The 23001-nt window shown below is 41.1% G+C and overlaps 2 protein-coding genes across 2 annotated transcripts in view; one reads left to right on the forward strand and one right to left on the reverse strand.

Annotated features, from left to right (window-relative positions):
* Positions 1-17197, reverse strand: part of skic2 (SKI2 subunit of superkiller complex) — a 23554-nt gene extending 6357 nt beyond the window's left edge. Inside the window, exons 1-27 of the mRNA XM_083544261.1 lie at positions 17102-17197; positions 16561-16682; positions 15439-15560; positions 15147-15264; positions 14565-14679; positions 13593-13667; positions 13438-13491; positions 13161-13318; positions 12687-12854; positions 11960-12105; positions 11668-11814; positions 11487-11571; positions 11286-11392; positions 10721-10867; positions 9709-9805; positions 8562-8774; positions 7736-7846; positions 6284-6395; positions 3857-3975; positions 3110-3241; positions 2619-2756; positions 2388-2492; positions 2168-2303; positions 1951-2077; positions 1648-1858; positions 884-994; positions 91-309 (exon numbers count right to left, since the gene is read on the reverse strand). Of these exons, the coding sequence (XP_083400387.1) occupies positions 91-309; positions 884-994; positions 1648-1858; positions 1951-2077; positions 2168-2303; positions 2388-2492; positions 2619-2756; positions 3110-3241; positions 3857-3975; positions 6284-6395; positions 7736-7846; positions 8562-8774; positions 9709-9805; positions 10721-10867; positions 11286-11392; positions 11487-11571; positions 11668-11814; positions 11960-12105; positions 12687-12854; positions 13161-13318; positions 13438-13491; positions 13593-13667; positions 14565-14679; positions 15147-15264; positions 15439-15560; positions 16561-16682; positions 17102-17114 (3408 nt within the window). The 5' untranslated portion in view covers positions 17115-17197. The remainder of the gene's footprint in view (positions 1-90; positions 310-883; positions 995-1647; positions 1859-1950; positions 2078-2167; positions 2304-2387; positions 2493-2618; positions 2757-3109; positions 3242-3856; positions 3976-6283; positions 6396-7735; positions 7847-8561; positions 8775-9708; positions 9806-10720; positions 10868-11285; positions 11393-11486; positions 11572-11667; positions 11815-11959; positions 12106-12686; positions 12855-13160; positions 13319-13437; positions 13492-13592; positions 13668-14564; positions 14680-15146; positions 15265-15438; positions 15561-16560; positions 16683-17101) is intronic.
* A 1585-nt stretch (positions 17198-18782) lies between these two features.
* On the forward strand, positions 18783-22488 carry nelfe (negative elongation factor complex member E). The gene is made up of 11 exons (XM_083543466.1): positions 18783-18869; positions 19114-19200; positions 19806-19875; positions 20030-20175; positions 20504-20578; positions 20667-20704; positions 20785-21041; positions 21132-21276; positions 21447-21501; positions 21581-21683; positions 22036-22488. The coding sequence occupies exons 2-11, from the start codon at positions 19126-19128 to the stop codon at positions 22107-22109; spliced, it is 1038 nt and encodes a 345-aa protein (XP_083399592.1). The 5' UTR covers positions 18783-18869; positions 19114-19125; the 3' UTR covers positions 22110-22488.
* Positions 22489-23001: the final 513 nt, after the last annotated feature.

Genomic DNA, 23001 nt, shown 5'->3' on the forward strand with positions numbered 1-23001 from the left:
GGGACAGAAACTTCCAGAAGGAGGTATATTTAGAGTAAATTGTGCGTAGCAGTGCCACATGCACGCACACAACATTTGCTGTGCAATTACCTCCTGGATTGTGTTGGGGATGTGCGGTTCTATCTGAGTGTTCTGTGTGAAGACGAGACAGGACAGCAGGGCGGCGCTCTCCTCGGGCGCCAAAGGACTCAACGTGTTCTCAAACAGCAGCTCTGTGAGCAGGAGCTCATGACTGCTGATCTGACACGCTACCCGACCTTTCAGCTGTACTGCTCCGCTACTGTCGATGTAGTTCAGAGCTTCCAGGACCTGCGGATCAGAACACCGTTATAATATCCACAACACTTCAAAACAAAAACAAAAAAAAGTGGAAAAACCTCTCTAAATTTGTTGCTCTACTAATTTGTTCTAATTTGTTGCTCAGGAACCCAGGAGTTAAAATAAAGATCTTTGTTAAATTCAGTGGGTGTGGCTTATATTTGGGTGCGCTTAATAGTCCGGAAATTACGGTACTTAAGGGTTTGAACGGTGAGTGATACAGATGGTCCCCGAGTTAAAGCACGTTTCATGTTTTGCTGGAAAACCACAAATATATACTGTATACAGTACGGTACTGTAAATTGCTTTGTCTTGCTAAATTATATACAGTAATGTGTAAAATTATTAACCTCTTAGACTTCAGCATCAGCCCTCGTGTCCATTAACCCGTTGTTCGCAGATGTTAATAATATGTTTAACAATAGATTAAATGAAAAGGGTATCAAGGTATACCTTTATATATAAAGCAAATTACAGTATACTACCGCATACTCATCACTATTCTTCAAGACTCCTGGGTAGGCTAGACCATGCCTGTAACCGGCCAGGGTAATGGGGAACTGACCTTAATCCTCTGGTGGTACTCTGGCAGCAGAGTCAATGACTGATCTGAGATCAAGTACAGCAGTTTGTCCAACTCTTCCGCCAGTTTCATTCGCTCCTGCACACGTGCAAACTGGGGACGGGAAAACAATAAAAGAGAAGCCACCTTTAAACAATCGGCTCAGTCTCTCGTAGAACACGCTTTTCCAACTAGGCATTCGGGGAAATTCAAATTAGTAGCAGATGAGTTTAATCTCGTTTCTCCGACGCTGGAGACTGGATGGCATTAATATCAGCTTAGGAGACCATAGCCTCTAATGCCGAAAGGACCGAAAGGGGTTGGCAGCCAGGGCCAGAAGGATTAGCTATTATATATCGTTTTTAATACCAGGCAAAGACGTGCTGCAGCTTGAAAAAACAGACTTTTTTTTTTTATTCTGCCGTCGTGGTGTTTTTTGAATGTTTTATTTGCAGCTTCAAGAATTTCTCTTAAAAGGAGAAAATCCTGACAATTGCACACATCGAGGGAGTGAATCAATGATCGATTGAAGGAATGACGGCATTTGTTCAAATATGCTGAAATAAGTAGAACAGATAAATAGAAAATATATTTAGAAAATTAAATATTAAATGTAAAACACATATCTGCAATACGGATTTTTTTTTTTTATTATGAATAATCAAATGTGTACCGTTACGGCCTTGATATACGTGACTTTTACAAAGAATAATCTAAAAATGGTAATATTAATAAAATAAAAAATAAAACCAAAAAGTGAGATATACCTGCTCTGTGAAAGTGGGTGAGTGTGTGCAGTGGAAGTCTTTGAGACTGTCCTGAAGGACTCGCTGTCTCATCACAGCCTCCACCACATCCACACTCTTCAGGTGGAGGTCATTCACAGGGTCGAGGGTTGAGATGCCAGACGGGCTGGCCTCAGCCAATCGCAGGAGCTCCTGAGTTGCAGTGGAAATGGCTTGACCGGGTGGATCCAGTCTGGAAGAAATAAAAAGAAGGATAGTTGAATGACCAGAGAAAGAGGAATGAATCTGAAATAAAAAAACTTGACAAAACAGTGGTTCGTCCACCTGAAGCGGGGCTGCTGTCTCTTTTTATAGTTGTCGATAATCCGCTCTGGAATGACCTTCAGGGTCTTCATGGTGATCGCCGATATTTCCTGCGACTTCAGCTTCTGCACTGTGTGACTGCAGGGACCTAAAAACACACACACACACGCTATGAGATTAATTTGCATACATTTTTAATATTCGTTTTGTACAAGGAGGTAAGCAGTACGAGTCTGACCCTCTGGAATGAAAAGGCTGGTGTTGTGAAGGTGTGTGAGCGCGCGGTTGTTCGGAACGTTCTCTGCTGCTTCTTCGTTCCCTTTCTCGCAAATGATGAGGGCGGTGAACGTCCGATTCACAGAGTCCGTGGACACCTGAGGCGGCAGAATGACAAACGGTTCCGATAAACAAACTCAGAGACGGCAAATTAGAGAGCTCTGAAGCAGATACACACGGACCTGTAGGAGAACAGCCAGGGCGTTGAAGTGCTGAGCGTTGTTGACCACCACAACCCGCCCCACTGACAAGGCCTTAATCCCGTTCACGGACTCCATCACTGCTTGCTGAGAAGAGCGGGAAAGAAAACTCACGTTTACTCACACTAAGAGTAGTATCTGATAGAATTGCAATTTTGGAATTGTTGCCAAATTTTCTCGTCTGTTACTGTGTGTGTGAGTGTGTTAATGTACCTGCAGGGCTTCTGTTGTAATGCGTAGCTCGGTCAAAGTGTGGTAGTAGGAAAGCAGGTCAGATAGCTGACCCTCTGTGTCAAGAGGTGGTAAAGAGGAAAGCTCACGTTTCAGCTCTGATATCCTTCTCTCGTTCGCCTGAGACAGACAGAGAGATAAAGTGACAGACAGCAAAGACAAATAAATGTCAAAGATGAACAACGATACATCTGTTACACATCTTTCCTAGAAAAGTGAAAAACAAATACAACCCTTTGATGTCAGTCCACTAATTTGCCTTTGTGCATCTGTGTGTGTGTGTGTGTGTGTGTGTGTGTTCGCTCTCTCGATATGCGAAAGTGTCAGGAAACGCTAAAGAATCCGTACCGCAAGATTTATCAAAACCTTTATTATAATATTTAAGAAATAATAATAATGAAATAAATTTAATATTTTATAAAAAATTACACAAAAACAAGCCTTGAAAGAAAATTTAGAGGAAAAGTATCCACCTGTGTGTCCCTGTGGTTCTCGGAGAAGCTCCTGCGCATCATATCGGTGACTCTGAGGGCCTCGACTCGCAGCAGGTTGAGGATCATGGTGTAAGTCAGCCTGAACTGTGATTGCAGCAACGTCGGCTTTCCCTGAGGAAACACACAAAGTCTTTTCATTATTAAGAATCTGCGTGGCCTGCAAACGGGAAACGTTTAATCCTTGCACCATATTACAGCGATTACCACAGAAATGACCCAAACAGCTGAAGAAATAAACACAAAACCCATTAATGGAGCTGTGCATCAGCTGGGGTTTTTTTTTTTTTTTATGGAGATTGAAGATCGTTTTCCGACCCGCTGTGCATAATTACAGCTCTCGGTCCACCCTGGATGCCGTTGCCATGGAGCGGCAGGAGCCTCTGGACCAGTCCATTAAACTGGTAGTGCAGAAAAACGTTTAGAGAAGAGCCAGAGAAGAACCCCCAAGCGTAAAATACCCTTCAGTGTTTAATACAAATGGCAATGAAAGAACCGTGAATCTCGGCCTTTTAGCAATGCATTAGTATATGATCGTACATATCAGGTCAATAAAGATGCAATATAATTCAGTTCAGTGTGAATAAGGTTTGCACTTTCAGTATGATTCACATTAGGATTTTAGTTTTAGGATTTTTAGTCTAAACTTATATTGTTTCTGATTCAATGAGGTACGTATATAAACCCTCAAAACGATAAAATGGAGGTGGACTCGGTATCAGAACACACCAGCATCATTGTGTGCAGATCCGCCATTTCGTGAACTCCTGTCTTGCAAAGGATGATAACCGTCCCTGTAGCATCCAGCCCTCTTCTGCCTGCTCTCCCCGCCATCTGGATGTACTCACCTGTAGTACAAACAAACGCAATCACAAAGACAACATCTTTAAGGGGGAACAGAGACTATATTAAAAGTGTATTAATAAACTCTGGGCTGAAGGTGTGGCCTCAGTGTCAGTCAGTCACAGTGTAGGAGGTGTGGCCTCAGTGTCAGTCAGTCACAGTGTAGGAGGTGTGGCCTCTGTATCAGTCAGTCACAGTGTAGGAGGTGTGGCCTCTGTATCAGTCAGTCACAGTGTAGGAGGTGTGGCCTCAGTGCCAGTCAGTCACAGTGTAGGAGGTGTGGCCTTTGTATCAGTCAGTCACAGTGTAGGAGGTGTGGCCTCAGTGTCAGTCAGTCACAGTGTAGGAGGTGTGGCCTCAGTGTCGGTCAGTCACAGTGTAGAAGGTGTGGCCTCTGTGTCAGTCAGTCACAGTGTAGGAGGTGTGGGATATGTGTCAGTCAGTCACAGTGTAGGAGGTGTGGCCTCTGTATCAGTCAGTCACAGTGTAGGAGGTGTGGCCTCTGTATCAGTCAGTCACAGTGTAGGAGGTGTGGCCTCTGTATCAGTCAGTCACAGTGTAGGAGGTGTGGCCTCTGTATCAGTCAGTCACAGTGTAGGAGGTGTGGGATACGTGTCAGTCAGTCACAGTGTAGGAGGTGTGGCCTCAGTGTCAGTCAGTCACAGTGTAGGAGGTGTGGGATACGTGTCAGTCAGTCACAGTGTAGGAGGTGTGGCCTCAGTGTCAGTCAGTCACAGTGTAGGAGGTGTGGCCTCAGTGTCAGTCAGTCACAGTGTAGGAGGTGTGGGATACGTGTCAGTCAGTCACAGTGTAGGAGGTGTGGCCTCAGTGTCAGTCAGTCACAGTGTAGGAGGTGTGGCCTCAGTGTCAGTCAGTCACAGTGTAGGAGGTGTGGGATACGTGTCAGTCAGTCACAGTGTAGGAGGTGTGGCCTCAGTGTCAGTCAGTCACAGTGTAGGAGGTGTGGGATACGTGTCAGTCAGTCACAGTGTAGGAGGTGTGGCCTCAGTGTCAGTCAGTCACAGTGTAGGAGGTGTGGCCTCAGTGTCAGTCAGTCACAGTGTAGGAGGTGTGGGATACGTGTCAGTCAGTCACAGTGTAGGAGGTGTGGCCTCAGTGTCAGTCAGTCACAGTGTAGGAGGTGTGGCCTCAGTGTCAGTCAGTCACAGTGTAGGAGGTGTGGGATATGTGTCAGTCAGTCACAGTGTAGGAGGTGTGGCCTCAGTGTCAGTCAGTCACAGTGTAGGAGGTGTGGGATATGTGTCAGTCAGTCACAGTGTAGGAGGTGTGGCCTCTGTATCAGTCAGTCACAGTGTAGGAGGTGTGGCCTCAGTGTCAGTCAGTCACAGTGTAGAAGGTGTGGGATATGTGTCAGTCAGTCACAGTGTAGGAGGTGTGGCCTCATTTTAATTCCAACAGAGTTTCTGTATTCCTGTATATTCATCTCCAATCACTCTCACTTAACATTAAATACCAACCCTCATAATAAAAAATAATTATAGTAGTAAGATTTGCACATGTAATGTCAGGCGCATATAATGTTTGGCTTATGACTACCTCAAATTTGTTAAAATATTAATCCAAGTATTTATTGCAACTCAGTTTAGATCAAACGGCAAACAAAGAAATGAGCTTTGTGTCATGTCGCATATGTTCACTGATCACGGTGTGCAAATTACACTCGTCTCTGCAAAGCGATTACACCCACTCGGCACATTAAAGGCCTCCTGTAGTATTTCATAAAGCTTTCCATGGAGCAAATTTACATTAGACATCAGTCTTGTATGCAGATTAATTGTGTTGCCTGTTCACTAAGCTCTGTTATTCTGTCAGCACCTGGCCGAATCTAATGAGCAGCGCACTCACTGACACTGATGAGGATCGGTTCAGTCTTCGTTAATTTCTGTTATCATAAATAATAAGGAAAAACAGGAGCAGGCTGACAGCGAGGGCTGACACTTACACACGTAGACAACTTCTAAATTATTGGCACCCTTATTATTGGGGAAACAGGTTATATAAAAAAACTTCATGGTGGATTTGTTAAGCTTCTGACATCGACGTAGTGGCAAGAAAACCCGTAAAGTGAAAGGATCTTTAGGGTGAGTGATCTCTGTATTGTCCGTTCACATGAAGCATCATAGAAGACTAACCTAAGGGTGAAAGAACCTAAAATGCAGGAGTGCTAAAACCCCTCCTCATTCAAAGTATTTTTTTAATGAGGGTGCCAATAATTCTGAAGCTGACTGTAGATTCATTAACATAGTAACATGAAGAATTAAATTAAATTTATTATTATTGATTTATTTTTACCAGGATGGAGGTTTCTGAATCCAGTTCCGTCGTGTTTGCGGATGCTGTCGAACACCACGGTCCTGGCCGGCATGTTCACACCCATTGCAAAAGTCTCGGTGGCGAAAAGAACCTGCACGAGGGAGAGAACATCGCTGTGATCACCTGCATACACTCGATTACTCATGATGCGTGGGGGCAAACAGTGAGGACCCGATATCCTACATGTATCGCCGTGCTTGTTATAGCTAATCTCCAGCGGGTTTTGAAATGCACAAATCGACACGCGTGGTGGAATTGGCTGATATTAAAGTTCCGGCATCGTAATGACGTTAGGGAGAAGGAAGACTCGTCCATAAGGCTCATTAAAAATAGCAAAATGCCCCCCAAACCAATCTGGTAATAACGAAAGATGAGCAAACTGGAACCTCATTAGCTCTTATCTATTACATGTGAAACACAACACCTGAAAGTGTGCTGATGGGGGAATAGAATCAATGCTGCACTGGTGTACAAAAAAAACGACACGTTACGACCTTAAAAGCGATTATTCGTCTCTAACGATTATTTCTCTCGGAACATCGAATAATTAAAGAACGCAATGTTGTTTTTTCCATTAAGAAGTTTGAGTCTTACATTTTAAGGAAAGCCAAACAAGTTCAAGTGAAAGTTTAAAGAGACAGTATTTTACCGAGTGTAGCTCTAATTTAACTCAACTACCGTAATTTCAGGACTATAAGCGCACCCACTGAATTTGACAAATATTTTAATTTTTAACATAAATAAGCCGCACCCGTCTACACTAACGTACTTCACACAGGCTTTAACGAAAGTGCGTTTAAAAATCACCCAATGGAAGTTTTTTCTCCCGATGCCGTGCAGCTCAGAACACAGGTGGGCTGCGGTTTTTCGTTTCCGTTCGGAAATTTAATTGGTCTAATTTTATGTCGCTCGGTTTTTTGGCTTGACGTTTGTGAAAGCGGGAAAAACCCAGCAAAAATTCATAAATTAGCTGCTTCGTTGTTTAAGCCGCGGGGTTCAAAACGTGGGAAAAAAGTAGCGGCTTATAGTCCGAAAAATACGGTACATGGTTTGAGCACTTCGTCTACTGCTGGAAAATTACCTGGTTACTGTAGATTGTGAGAGAGATAGAGAGAGAGAGAGAATAAAGGAGAGAGAAAGAAAATGAAACTGCTGTTATAGAAAAAATTCTGATAAAAAGATTTGAGAATTCAGCAGTCGTGTAGCATATGATACAGCGACATGCCAAATATGGGTTTAACTCAAATGAAAAACATACATATCATTTTCATAGATTTTATAAAGAGTTAAAGAGCAGAAACACTCAATGTTCTGAAATTCTTTCTCATGCCTCCTCATTTTTGCTTTTAATTAATTAATTAATTTGTATTTTTTTTTTAACACATTTTGTTACCCGAGAAGACTCAAAGACACGACAGGTGTGAGACGTACTTTTACGAGACCTTTAGAGAAAAGCATCTCGATGACCTCCTTCAGGATCGGCAGGATGCCGCTGTGGTGCACGCCGATGCCTCTCTTCAGCAAGTCCTTCATCAGCAGGATCTGAGGAACAAAAACCAACATCATTTATGTAAAAGAAATAAATGATTTCTTGCTCCAAACACTTTCATGTCTTCTGCAGAGTTATAACTTCTGACTCGCAATCTATACATCAGCTTTTACAGGCTGCATGGCTGTTTTTTTCTATTTATTTCTCTCGCGATGTTCTCGCTCTCAAGTAATCCGTATCTCCAGTGCGGTCCATTAAAGCTGTAAAATACGTACGGTTAATTACCCGGGTTTCAGATACGCTCCTCTGAGCAGGTTATTGCTTAGTTGAGTGCTTTGACTGATCCTTCAGTAAGAGGATGTGAAGCTTAAAGTGAAAAAAAAGGAGTCAGGAGTAATGCATGAACGTGATTAATAGTGCTACTAAGAAAAAAAAATTTAAAAGACACAAAATATGCGTCTTTCATTGTTGCTTTGGAGCAGGGACGGTGTTCTGAGTAAAAGGAACCAACATGGCAACCAAAAAAGACCAAACTTTTGACAGGAAAATTGTACATTACTGTAATTACACCACTGCAGGAAAATGGGGTGTGAATATTTTTACCCCAGTAGATGTATTAAAACATCAGCTTTACCACCTTCCAGAGAAAAGACAAGAATATGAAAGAAAGTCACATACATTTTCCATGTGCCTTTGTGTGTTATGTGATGGAACGAGATGATTATGGATCACGCTTGATCCTGAGTACTCATGAAAATCAGGTTGTACCTGAGGGAGCTGTCGATCTCCTCCTCTCAGCCTGCTCAGACTCCTAAGAAAGAAGGAGTGGATCTCGTTCTTCTCCACAGAGGTGGTCAGGTCCAGAGAGGTGAGCAAGCGAGCGTTGTCGTCGCAGCGGGTGCGCGAGAAGGTGAACGCCACCACCGGAGTCTGCTGCCTCTCTGACAGGAAGTGGAGCAGCGTCTGCCACACGGCTCGGTCCTGAAACATACATGCATTCATTGGGATCCTTTCTTTTCTGACAACGCATTAAAAACAAAAACAAATTTTTTTTAATACGAGCGCCCCCTAGTGGAAGAACGAACAATTACCTGGCAAAAAAATTCCCTTTTACGAGTGCAATAAAACAGTCGTTACATCTACACTATATGGAAAAAGGTTTGTTAACACCTTAACATAGGATTCATATGTGCTTTTTTTCGAACATCCCATTCCACATTTAGTCCACAATAACTGTTATAAAAACCTCCCGTCTTCTGGGAAGATGTTCCACTAGACTTTGGAGTGTGTTTACAGAGATTTGTGACCCTTCAGCTACAAAAGGTGTTAGCAGTGGTTAGAAGGTACTGATGTAGGTGATGTGAGGAGGCCTGGGGTGCAGTCAGCATTCCAATTCATCCCAAAGGTGTTCAGTAGGGTTGATGACAGAGCTCTAGAACAGGCCATGCGAGATCTTCCACTCCAACACATGTAAAGCATGAGGTCTTCATAGACCTGGTTTTGTGCACAGTCATGATGAAACAGGTTTGTGTCTCCTAGTTCAATTAAAGGGAAAATTTCAAGCCACCCCAAAGGCATCATGTATATTTTATATACTGTATATATAAAATTGTGCACCTAAAACTGTGTGGTAAAAATTTTGAAAAAAAAAACCCACATATGGCTCGAAAAGTCAGGTGTCCCAATACTTTTGTTTATTGAGTATATGTTTAATTAAAAAAGAAAAAAAAAACTGTTAGTTGGGCCTCACTCATGATAGCTTATGTTCTTTCCATCTCGCAATTATGAAAATGAGTCTGATACACAGTTCTGAGAAAACTTGACACTCTTACATACATACTATAAACATCACTTTAAGTATGTCCTCTAAATGCTAGATTATTACACTACTATTTTTAGAAATCAGAACACGGACCTGATTTGGTGTGGTGCTCTGTGAAACCTTCTTCGTGCCAAAAGACTGAGCATGTTTACTGGTGCGTTCCTTTTTCGCCTCCACAGCTGCATAGTATCTAAAACACATACACAAAAGAAACTAATAAATATAACAAAACAAAAACAACCCCCAAAAAACAAAGTACAACCTTTAATCACAGTCTGCTTAGTCTCAGTAGTTTACAATCATAAGGCACTTCAGAAATCCAATTAATGCTGGTTTAGTTTTTGTCCCCCTGTTGTTACTACTACTACGATTGTTACTTACACTTTTATACGAGTTGGTATCAAAAAGTTTCGAAGTTCACTGGCGGGTGAGATAGTATGAATTGTTCTACCGACGATCATCATGCACAAGTTGCCTAATGGTTTCGCTCTTGAAGCGACAAAAAAAAAAAAAAAAACACCTCGGACGACTCGTTGCAGCGTCGCACGTATTTCACGTCGAACGACCCTCATCCAGGTTTTACGCCGAATTCCACGTTTGCGTTTTTTGCTCTGACTTGCTGTCTATGATGAAATCGCAGACGTGTTAACGGGGTCAGAATAGCGGCAGTTAGCATCGTTAGTCTCGAACCGCCTCGTATGGTTGTTTAATGCTGGAACTTTTAACAGCATGAGGGAACTCAGTGGGTATAACTCTGGGTTACTGAATGGAAGGTCGGGGGTTCAAGCCTCGGCATTACCAATTATCCACTCTTGGGCCCTTGAGCAAGGCCCTCCGGGGGCACTGTATCATGGCAGACCCTGCGTTCTGACTGCAAAAAAACAGAATTTCACTGTGCTGTAAAAGGACAAGTATAAAGCCCCTTATATATTCCTTTAAACAATAGAAAGCCAATAAGAGATTACATTTTTCTTTCACACAGATAAAATCCCTTCAGTAATCGTGATCAATAGCTTCACTTCCTGCATGCTTTCGATTGGTTGCTGTTTTGTCCTGCATTGAAAACTGTTCCATCTTATAAAAAGGTAAGTCTCCTGGCTTTTACCCTTTAGTCAGGAAACCTCCAGTAGCATCCAGCAGAAGGAAGAGCTCTTTCTGAGTCTTGGTGCTGTTTCCTGTGTAGAGGTAGTGCTCCAGTGGCACTGGCCTCTTCACTGTACTGATCACGTAGATGGGCCTCTTCTTGATCCGCCTGGCAAAAAAGGGGAAACGGTGACGCCATGAGATCCCAATCGACAGGAACGATTCATTAATCTCATTTTGATTTATTCAATAACATAGCAAAGCTAATCATGAACCAGATGGAAGCATATCAGTAGCAAAATTCTGCATTCTGAGCCAAAGGTGGATCATGGTGGATTGGAAATGGCAACCCTAAAAATCTATTATATTTTTATTGTCCTTTTTAACCAAAAGTTGCACAAATAATAATGGAAAATGTAAATTTAACTACATTTCCATTTTAAATAGAATTTTGCTACCTATATGCCTCCACAGGATTTTCTATGCGAGGGTTTAAGCGAGAAGATCCGATTGCTAAATCCCTCACAAGTCGCGTCATAAAAAAAATAAAGCGTCGGTTTATTGAGACGAAGATAAAGAAGACGTACCCGATCCATTCGCTGAACTCCACCGCGTTGGGCACTGTAGCGCTGAGCAAGATGATGCTGACGTGATCAGGAAGCATGATGAGTACTTCCTCCCAAACAACACCTCTCTGAAACAGGAAAGAAAAGACTCTTCTAGCTGAGAATCTTTCATAGAATAAACAGAATAAAACAGGACAAATCCACTTCAAAAACTCATCTGACCTCTGCGTCGTTGATGTAATGGACCTCGTCGAATATAACCCACTCCAGGTCCCGAATGACCTCGGATCCGTTATACAGCATAGACCTGAGAGAAAGAGAGAGAGAGAAAGGCATAATAGTCGCCTCTTATACAACAGAATCGTAATGGATGTTACTCGGTGAATCATGATTGCTTTATTACCTCAGGATTTCAGTGGTCATGATGAGACAGGAGCCCTCGGGGTTCAGCTGAACATCTCCAGTCAAAAGCCCAACGTCACCAAACGTGTTTTTGAAGTCACGGAATTTCTGATTGGATAAAGCTTTAATGGGGGAGGTGTAGATGGTTCTGGCGGAAAAAAACGATCGTCAAAGAGAACAGCGTCATTATCGTTATCGTCGGCAGCCTTCTGGTTTTCCGCTGACGTCGTTTTTTTTTGGACCTTTGGGCTTTTATGTACAGATTCATCACACACACACACACACACACACACCTGGTCATGTGTTTCTGCGAGAGCGCTATGGCGTACTCAGCCACCACGGTTTTTCCCGCCGAGGTGTGAGCCGCCACAAAGACAGAGTCGTGAGCCTCAAGCCTGAGGATGGCCTGCTTCTGAAACTTGTCCAGCTCAAACGGATACTAAAACTCGCACAAATACACACGAGAAAATACATCATTTATTCTATTCCCCTGTGGGTAATAACTAACAGATATGACCATATAGTGACATAATAGCACACTAATAATGTAGTTATATAATGGGTTTAATGTTAACTCCAGTACACAGGTGCTGGACCAAAGACTGTAGAAAGAACATTACTTATAATCTTATACTCCAGTGCTCATGTTAGTTCTCACTCTCCAGTGTTGAAAGATTTATGATTAAACTCTTGATGTCACCCAAATGAGGATGGGTTCCCCTTTTGAGTCTGGTTCCTCTCAAGGTTTCTTCCTCATAACATCTAAGGGAGTTTTTCCTTGCCACAGTCACCATGGCTGCTCATCAGAGATAAATACACACTGTTCACCTTAACTGTTGATTTCTGTAAAGCTGCTTTAAGACAATGTCTGTTGTGAAAAGCGCTATAGAAATAAACTTGACTTGACTGTTTAAGGGCTTGTAACACAATAAAATCACAATCCATAAATAAGTGCCCTGTGTGTTCCAGAGCAAATTTCTTTACTTATTAAAACAACATACAGTATACATACACAGGTACCTTAAAAGCAGGATTGGGGATTCGTTTGTAGAAATCGTCACAGGGAGAGGTGATGTCCACGGGCACCGCCCACTTTCTTTCCTTCTTCTCCTCTTGGCTTTTCTGCATTCCTCCATCAGTCCGGCTTGGTGATGAAGTTGGAACGGGAGTAGGAGATGGCAGCGTGTCCTGAAAGACAAAAAAAAAAAAAAAACCCCGAGAAGAACTGCGTGTTAAAAAGAGTATTAAATAGTAAATGTTCCTGGGTTCTTAATGACATGACGAGCTAAATGTCTCCCTTTTCGAGCTCACGAGAGAGAAAATGAGAAACGGGGAGCTGACGGATTGTTTTTATGGAGGTTCCACAAAATTAAATGTAACCCTAAATGGATTAAAAAAAAAAAAAAAAACATGGACATGCTGCAAAATTCTAATCAGGATGTCGCGATTCATTTCCTGTAATTGTTTTATTACATATACTGATTTAGTGTTTACCTTAATGCCCAGATCTTCAAGGCTGTTAGTTCTGTGGAGTTTGGACTCCTCTTTACTTCCTGAGCCTTTCTCTTTCTCCTCAGGTACAGGTTCGATTATGTCCTCGAATGTAGACAGCAGGGACAGCAGGTTCACGTCTCCTTTTGTGGTTTTGGCCTCTGAATGATTTTGAGAGCAGATACAATACAGAGTAAGGCATCAACAACAGGGAAATAGATTTGTATGTGTGTGTGTGTGTGTGTGTGTGTGTGTGTGTAAAAAAAGCTCTGAATTAAACCTTTGTTACTGAAGTTCACGCCGGCTTTCAGCCCCGGAGGCACCGTGAGTAAATCTAAACAAAGGAAAATAAATAAATAAATAAAAAAATACTAACGAACGCTTATACAGAAGCATTGAATATAAACAGCCGTGTTGCAAATCTGCAGAATTCACCATTCTCAAAGTCGATGTCCTCCTCCAGCTCGGATTTTTTCTCTATCAGCTCTAACGTCAGCTCCTCCATACCACCTGAATGAGGACAAAACATGAGGAAGCCGGGAGAAAAAAAAGAATGAGACGAGATCTTGAAGATGTGTGCAGGTTTGTGTCTTCACGTCATGAGAGAATGAATCAGAATTAACAGATGTAAAAGAATAACTGTAAAAAGAGTAAAAACCCCCAAAATGAAGGTTTTTAAGACTATTAAGTGTTTAGGATGATCCGCTGTGGCGACCCCTACTGGAAGAAGTCGAAAGAACAAGAAGAAGAAGACAAGAACCTAGGAGTGTTTCTATCGTTTCAATGCAAATGAGTAGGTACATAATAACAAAAAAACAACCATACAAGAATTGTACATTATTGACTGGAAGAACTTTCTGTGTACAAGTACATTTCTGGCTCTAACAAAAAGATCTTAGAGTGGAAAAATGATTCGGGAGTAATCCATGAAAAGTCCAAATTGGGCATATGTTTCTCTAATAGAAGATCTTCTATAAGAATGAGAACGGGAGAGAAGATGTTATCAGACTGCTTCAAACACGGAGGTGGAAGCTTAATGGTTTGGGTTTGTTTTTGGAGCAGGGAAATTTGGAGTCTCAATCCGAGTAAAAGGAACCAACATGGCAACCATTCCAAACTTCAACACAATGCGATTCCTGGACTTCGTTACGTTTCAGTTATTCAGAGCGCAAACAGTCGTCTGGTTTGTTATCTTGCATACAATGACCTGCCCAGACAGCGCACCTAAATCCTACTAAACTGCTCTGGGATGAACTAAATTACAATCTCAGAAAGAAATCTCAAGGGGAAAGAGGCGTTTCAGCTGAATGCCGAAAGTGTGCAAAGCTGTTGTTCATGCTAAGGGAGGATTGTTTTTGAATGGAACTACAGTGTAAAATGTCCCTAAAGGAAAAAAAATGGAAGCACCTGGTAAGAAGGGGTAGTTGGTGTTGCTGCCTCTGAGGCTCTCAGATGGAGGTCCAGGCTGCCGCTGCATCGATAAAGAGTTCTTTGCGGACAAGTTGGTGTGCTCCAGTAACACCTGAACCAGAGAGAGAATCATGTCGATAAACAAATGTGGAAACGCAGCTAATATTCCCTGCATTGGATATTTGATTAGAAATAAATATAAAAAAAAAAAAATTGAAATGATAGTAATAATCAGTGGCGTAGAAACTAATATGTAATTCGTTACTGTATTTTATTGAAGTGTTTCAACATTTTAAACATCAAATACTTTTTACTAGCAATCCGCTTTTTGGGCTCATGATCATTTGAATAAACATTAATCAGTGTTTGAGTCATTAATATCATTCTATTAATAGATCGTTGTGTTGAGAGTCACATTAGAGTCTTTTCACATGAGTAAACATGATAAATAGGAACATTATAGTCGTAATAAATCATAGTGCTAATAATAGTTATAATAATAGTAATCAATTCCCATTCTAGTGTGTGTGTGTGTGTGTGTGTGTGTTATATTTAATATATGATTAGACATTTGAGCACCTCGGTGAAATCCTGCAGCATGCCGGTGGTGGGATCTCTCACTACAGACACACCCGAGTGTAGAGGAGACAACGAAGAGTGCAACAACGAGTCCACCTGACGGTCCCTTTTGGTCAGTCTGAGAGACAAAAGGAAATAATGGTTTGATCCTAAAGTACATATTACAACTATCTGTGAACAAAAATGACATCTAATAAACAAAACAAAAAAAACACTGTAAAGTGGATTTGGACTCGGTTGCCAGGTGCAACCGAATCGTGTTTTTCTAAGAGCATAATCGTGGCTTTCATACTTAAGAAATTTCTGGAAGGCGTCTGTTGTGTCGTGTATGGGCATCCACGCAGGATCGTGAAGGAAATGTTTCTCCACCTCAGTCTTCAGGTCCACGGCGAAAGGAGGAAGCCCGTGAGGAAGCTACAAGAAAAAAAAAAACATTCAAACAAGGAACTGTCAATCATTGGTTCTGTTTTTGGCCTGTTATACCTATATATATATTTAAATACCACCATCATATAATTATACAATATATTTTCTCATATCTTCTCTTACCACTTTTTCCCCTCATATTCTTTTAGATTTCATAACAAATAAAATGCTTGAATAGATAGAATGAAATCCAAGATGGCGCCGGGGATGGCAGCCCTGGCACGACTCTTTCTGGCACATACTTTCTTTTTGTTTACTGTCTGTGTGTTTGGATACCCCACTCGTACTGTCTATATTGTCTCACAAAGTCTGTGTTTGTCTTGTATGTTTTGTCTTTTTGCTTTATTTATTCTCACTGTATGAGATTCCTGTCTCTGATGCAGCGCTCTGTTATTCTTCGTTTCTGTTTAATATTGATGGTTTCTAGAGCCGTGGCATCATAATGATGGTATTAAGAGGTGGATTGATTTAGACTAGAGACCTGCACTTATAAAAAAAAAAAAAAACACTCGTCAGGAGTGTTTTTTTTTTCTTAATCATAGAAGAAAATGCCTCATATCCACAGTTAAACATGAAGGTGGAAGCTTCATGGTTTGGGGTTGTTTTGGATCAGGGAAGATCAGAGACTTATTCCGGGTGAAAGGAACCAACATGGCAACCTTTCAAGACTTCAACTTACACCATGCAATTTCGAACGGAACGCAGCTGCATGGGACAACAAGACAATGAGCCGAGGTGGACGTCCGAGTTATTGTGTAAGTGTTATTTAGAGGGCAAACAGTCGGCTGGAGTGGAATGACCTGCCCAGTCATCACAACTACATCCTATTGAACTGTATTGGGATGAACTGAATCACAGAAAGTGTTTAAAGCTGAAAAGGGAGGATTTTATCCTCATGAAGTTAAAGGCATCAGGGCTCTGTGTGTGTGTGTGTGTGTGTGTGTGTGTGTGTGTGTGTGTGTGTGTGTGTGTGTGTGTGTGTGTTCACCGTGCTCTGTGGTGGGAACGGTTTGTGACTGGGTGATGGGTGTGTGAGGAGTTCAAACCTCCCAGAACAGCCCATCTCCAGCAGGGCCAGGGGCAGATCATCAGGACCAGGGGCTGGCAAATCTTCACACACACACACACACACACACACACACACACACACACACATTATTGATTTCTTATAAGAAAATAAAAGCATGCTGCATCATATAGCCTCGCCAAATCTGTTCAAATTTTAAAACAAAACACAATCTACACCATTAACAAACTCATGCTAGCCATGTCAGCTGAACCATGTACCGTATCCCATATTACTCCATCACACTGATGCAGTGCACTACGTAGGGCGCTCTGTCCAATTCACTCACATCCTCCGTAGTGCACATAAACAGAAAACCGGAGTCCGATTGGGATTCGACCGGCTAGCTGTCATTTTAGCCGTTTTTAAATGAACAACGTCGCTTTTAAAAATGAATTATACATAACTTTAAACTATCGATAACATGCAGAACACATTAAATAGTTTTTTTTTGAGGACTCACCTAACTTCTCCATCACCAAACTGCTGATCTTTTATCTCTGCCACTGTAGTTGCAGAAAACAGCAAACTCGGAAACCGGAAATGACGCACAGGAAATACGTAGGCTTTCGTTTTAACGAGCGATATCATGCAAATTAGGACGATTTATTATTATTATTATTATTATTATTATTATTATTATTATTATTATTATTATTATTATTATTGAAATTGTTTAAATGATCATCATCATCATTATTATTATTATTATTATTATCATCATTAATATATTAATTATATTGTATTAATATAAATGATTTATTTAACTATAATAAATAATAAGTAAACAAATAAATTGTGTATTATTATTATTATTATTATTATTGTTTATATTATTTATATTATTATTATTATTATTATTTATATTATTATTATTATTATTATTATTATTATTATTATTATTATTATTTTATGTCCGTTCTACTTGGATGATTTGTTCCAGATTGTTCAGGTTTGGTTGGTGATGCTGGTAAAGTACCATATTCTACAAGGGACTTTGACTATGTATGTACAGCATCCAAAAACAGTGAAACAATCATTTGCTTACAATTTTGTGGCAAGTTTTTGGAGAACAACCGCATATGGACCAACAAATATGTATTTGATGCTCAGGAGTCGAAAATTTCAATATAATATAATATAATATAATATAATATAATATAATATAATATAATATAATATAATATAATATAATATTCATTCATTCATTCATTTTCTCCCGCTTATCCGTAATTCGGGTCGCGGGGGCAGCAGTCTAAGTAGGCCCCCCCCTTCGACTGCTGCCCAATCCTCACAGCACCGTCCCTTACGGTCCCTCCTGCAGGTGGTGAGCCCACTGGAAGGCGGCCCAACGTCACGGACCTTGATATTTCCCTCGTAAGGGACCCCTGGAGCATAGAGGGTTAAGGGCCTTGCTCAAGGGCCCAAGAATGGCAGCTTGGCGATACCGGGGCTCGAACCCCCGACCTTCCGATCGGCAACCCAGCGCCTTAACCGCTGGAGCCACCACTCTCCCCATAATATAATATAATATAATATAATATAATATAATATAATATAATATAATATAATGTAATGTAATGTAATGTAATGTAATGTAATGTAATGTGATCAGAATAAGAATCAGGTTTATTAACAGTGTGTTGACACACAAATAATTTGGTTTCAGCTGTTTGTGACTCTCAAAGTACAGACATAAATAACACTACACATTTAGCTTGGACTATACAAGACAGAACTGACAAGACAAGACAAAAACAAACTATAAAACACAATATAGACAGTACGAGTATTAAATAGGGATACAGATTATATGACAGATCAGTGATGTACATGAAGTGTGAGAATGCATGGTAGTGCAAATAACAGTATTGTGCGTCAGGTATGATAAAGGGTTTACTTTAGAGGTTTAGTATAATATACAGCAGCAGTAGTGTGTGTAACATATACAGATAATGTGATGACTGACAGTTCTGATGCAGTACTTATAGATATGATATGAAGCAGGGATATCATGATATAATATAATATAATATAATATAATATAATATAATATAATATAATATAATATAATATAATATAATATAATATAATAATATAAAAGATCCATGGGAAACCTTTTCTCGTCCCAATACAAAAGACAACAAATGACGTCATAACTGCTCGTCGTATGACGTTCAAAAAGTGCGCGCCTCAAATACTGAATCCAGGAGAAATTAACGAAGGAGAAAGTAACGAAGCTTTCTTTTCTTTTTCTTTTTTTTTATTTATTTATTGTTATGCAGTGAAATGCTTGTAAAAGTTGAACAATATTTCTGAATGTAGCACTAAATGTGTTGTGTTTATTATCTTGCTAACATCCTGAAAGCACTTGGAGTTTAGCAGTTAGCACAATGTGATACCTGCAGCTCAGGTTAGTTTGTTGTGAAGGTTATAAATAACGAATATTCTGTAATATTTTGTTCGCTTCTGCAGTCTGACTGGAACATGGCGCTGTTTCCAAACTCACTGACGGAGGACGAGGAAACTCTGCAGAAGAAATACGCGAAATTGAAGAAAAAGGTGGAAACGCGTTTTAATGCTCCGCATGTGATGTGTGAATGTGCAACATTTTAGGAACTGTTTAGTGTTGCATTTATACACAATGTAATTGCGTTTGTGCTTCGAATGGAAGAAGATTAATAATAAAAAATTCCATATATTTTTTTTCTTCTTCCGGCTTCTCCCATTAGGGGGCGCCACAGCGGATCCATATATATGTGACGTAATCCTATGGAAATTAATTTATATACAGTATATGTAGGGATGGTAGCTTATGTGTTTAAAGCATTGGACTTGAATCTAAAGGTTGAGTTTAAATCCCAGCCACCCCGGGGCCCCTGAGCAAGGCCCTTAACCCCCATAGCTGCTCATGTGCAACGTAAGAGGGGCATCTGCCAAATGACGTCAATGTATTCAAATTACCTGCATTTACACAGAAACAAACCTGAGGGATTATATGACTATAATTCTGCTTCGACTAATTGGGTTTTAATGTTAATTAAATGTGTAATATCTGTATTAAAAATGATTTGATTGTACATGCGTTAACAAATTAGTAGCAGTTCCATTTATATTATGTCCCTGTAAGCACTGTTTTACTGTGTTGTTTTTATTTTTCATGGCAGAAAAAAGCCCTGCTGGCACTGAAGAAGCAGAGCTCCAGCAGTCAGACGAGCCAGGCCGGCCTGAAACGCAGTGAGTCACAGCTTCATTCCTGGCTGTCGCACCAAACCGAGTGTGAATCCGTACAAAAGTCGTAGACGGGACGAGTTAATACCAGTTCATGACTATTTGTGATTAATGTCGTGAGAAAAGGAGTGTAATATTCGGTGGTACTCTGTCCTCTAAGCCTTGTCAGATCAGCCTGTGGTGGACACCGCTACGGCCACGGAGCAGGCCAAGATGCTCATCAAATCGGGCGCCATCAGCGCCATCAAATCCGAGAACAAGAACTCTGGATTCAAGCGATCTCGAACACTCGAGGGAAAATTAAAGGTAAGAAACCAACATGTTTGTTGAAGAGTTGTCGCTTTCCTGGTTTGCATAAAATTTCATCTGGATCAGGGTTTCCACAGAGTCTTAAAATGTCGAAAATATAAAATATATTTTAGGTCTTAGAAATGTCTATAATTCGCTGTATTACGACTACAGATGTGACCAACGAGCAACAGCCAATCAGCTTCCTGTTAGCACAGATGCCAAACGGATTTTATTTTTCAACTATGTGGAAGTGAAAGATTATACTTTGGAAGAAAATAAAGAAGAAGAATTTAGGGCTCGTTCAAGTCCAGTCGCTAACCGCGTATTCGTTTTGTAATATCAGGATCCTGAGAAAGGACCAGTTCCAGCGTTCCTGCCCTTTCAGAGAAGCGTCTCTACAGACGAGGAGCTTTCTGAGGTGAAGCCGATTTTTACGATTTCATTAGTAGCAGTTTTATTATTCTGCCAAAAAAATGTAAACGGATCGACTGTTTTTTCTTTTCTAGTTGAACAAAAGAACCCACAGGAAGGCTCTGTATGACAGGTGAGCTGACATGGCATCACTGTATAGAAGTAGTTTGGACACTTTGTGATAATAAGCGTCGTCTCACCTTCCCGCTGCAGCTTCGTCGGGCCGTCTGACCGCCCGCGTGAAGTGGACGAAGGCGGAGCGGAGCCCGGCCGGGATTTGGAGCGAGAGCGGGACAAAGATCTGGAAAGAGATCGAGAGCGAGACCGAGAGCGAGACCGAGAGCGAGATCGGGGCCGAGACAGAGAACGAGAGCGGAATAGGGACAGGAGTCGAGACGGAGACAGAGAGCGGGACAGGGAACGAGAGAGAGAACGGGATCAAAACCGGGACAGAGATGGAGCCTTCCGACGTACATCCCATAATAATACCAAGAACACCATAATAATGAATTTTTTGTAATTGCCGTAACGAATGCATTAAAAATTGTGCACGTGTGCAGGTACCGACTCGTACCCGGAGCGGCGAGGCTTGCGGAAAGGAAACACGGTGTACGTTTACGGTGCAGGCATGGTGGAGGAGAGTCTGCGTACGGCGTTCTCTCAGCACGGCACCATCATCGACCTGTCCATGGACTCGCCACGCAAGTATGACCGAGATCTTTGATCTCTGTGACTATGAAGGAAAACATCATCGATCAGGAATACGATTGTGACACGCTGCAAGGCTCTGTTTTTTACATTCCTATTACTGAACATACATCAGTCAGGCGTAGGGATGAAAAAAAAAATTGTTGTTGTTGTTGTTCCTCTCCCAGTTGCGCGTTCGTCACTTTTGAGAAGATGGAGTCGGCCGATCAGGCAGTCGTAGAGGTCAGCGCTGAATCCCAGTACTTACACACCCTTTTTACGAACACTGTACCAGATGCTAATACGCTTCCTCTGATTTTAGCTGAATAACAGCACAGTGGGAGACGTCACTATCAAAGTCAGCATCGCTAGGAAGCAGCCCATGCTGGACGCCGCTACGGGGAAGTCGGTGTGGGGGTCTCTGGGTGAGTGACACATTCTAATATCCAACCTTGTTTTGTTTGTTACACTGGGGGACAGAGTAAAGCCAAAAAACAAATAAAAAAACCCACACCATCCAAGGGGGGCAGGGCTATCTTAGACCACGCCCACCAAGGTAGAAACAATATCATTCAAGCAAGAACTTTCGTTTTCCTTTAAAACAAAGGTGAGGAAAATATTTACATGAAGTATCCTTAATAGCTATTAGTATCTACTAGTGTGTTTTTGTGATACAGGTCGTAAATTTCATGTCTTGATTTTGTGAAACCTGTAGAAACCCTGGTTCCTTTAATGTTTTTACATAAATCTTTTTTTCTTTTTTTTCTTTTTTTGCAGCCGTACAGAACAGCGCCAAAGGCTCGTACAGGGACAAGCGAAATCAAGTCGTCTACAGTGAAGAATACTTCTGAGCATTTGAATCGGTTTTATGATTAGTCCGTGTTTTTTTTTTTTTTTCTTTGACGCAAATCAAAGTTGTGAAATTGCTGAGTGTGCAGAACACGTGTTTAAAGTGCATACAGTAGTCAGCTGTATTGTTTTTCGGCTCAATAAACACGAAGGCTGCGTACGAGTCGGGAATTAACAGGCCGAGCTGTTAAAGGAAATCACCAGGGATAAGAAAGATTGTTTACTTTTCAGACTACATCCTGAAGCATGTCTTCTTACACCCGTTCGAGAAAACCGCTTTTTTCCCCCTCCACGATCTATTTAATGTTGTAAAACGTCGGGAATGTTTTGCTGATTACTCTGTTTTCCCAAAATAAAAATGCAAGTTTATATTACTAAGAATCGACCTTCTTGTATATTAAAAAAAACAAACAAAAAAAGGTTTAGCGCTCGTTCTGACTGACACTGGAGACTCATTCCAGAAAAAGAAAAAGCTAATTGGACGGCTCCTCTTACAGAGAAAAAAGTCACCATTCTTGAAAAATAAGCAGGTCTAGAAACCCCAGTGTTAATAATATCGACAGGGTTCCTACGCATTTTGGAAAATTGTGGAATTTGATTTGCCTTGATTTTTTCCGTACATTTGCCTTATGCAGGTTTTCTAAAAATATATAAGAATTTGTATAAAACAAAGGCTTATTCCACCACCTCGGTGCCAGAACAGAGAAGATCTTTGACGTACACTTACCTCTTATTCTGAGAGAAGGTGGTACCAGTCGAGCGTATTGGTGTGGACGTGGCCAAAGGGCAGACTGGATCTACACAGTTGTGATTGGTTATAGCGCCCCCTATCGTGCGACTCATTATAAAAAAAAATAAATTAAAAAAAAACCCCATTTCTGACTCTGACATACA

The sequence above is a fragment of the Silurus aristotelis genome (assembly GCF_946808225.1).
Source record: "Silurus aristotelis genome assembly, chromosome: 6".
NCBI classification, from domain to species: domain Eukaryota; kingdom Metazoa; phylum Chordata; class Actinopteri; order Siluriformes; family Siluridae; genus Silurus; species Silurus aristotelis.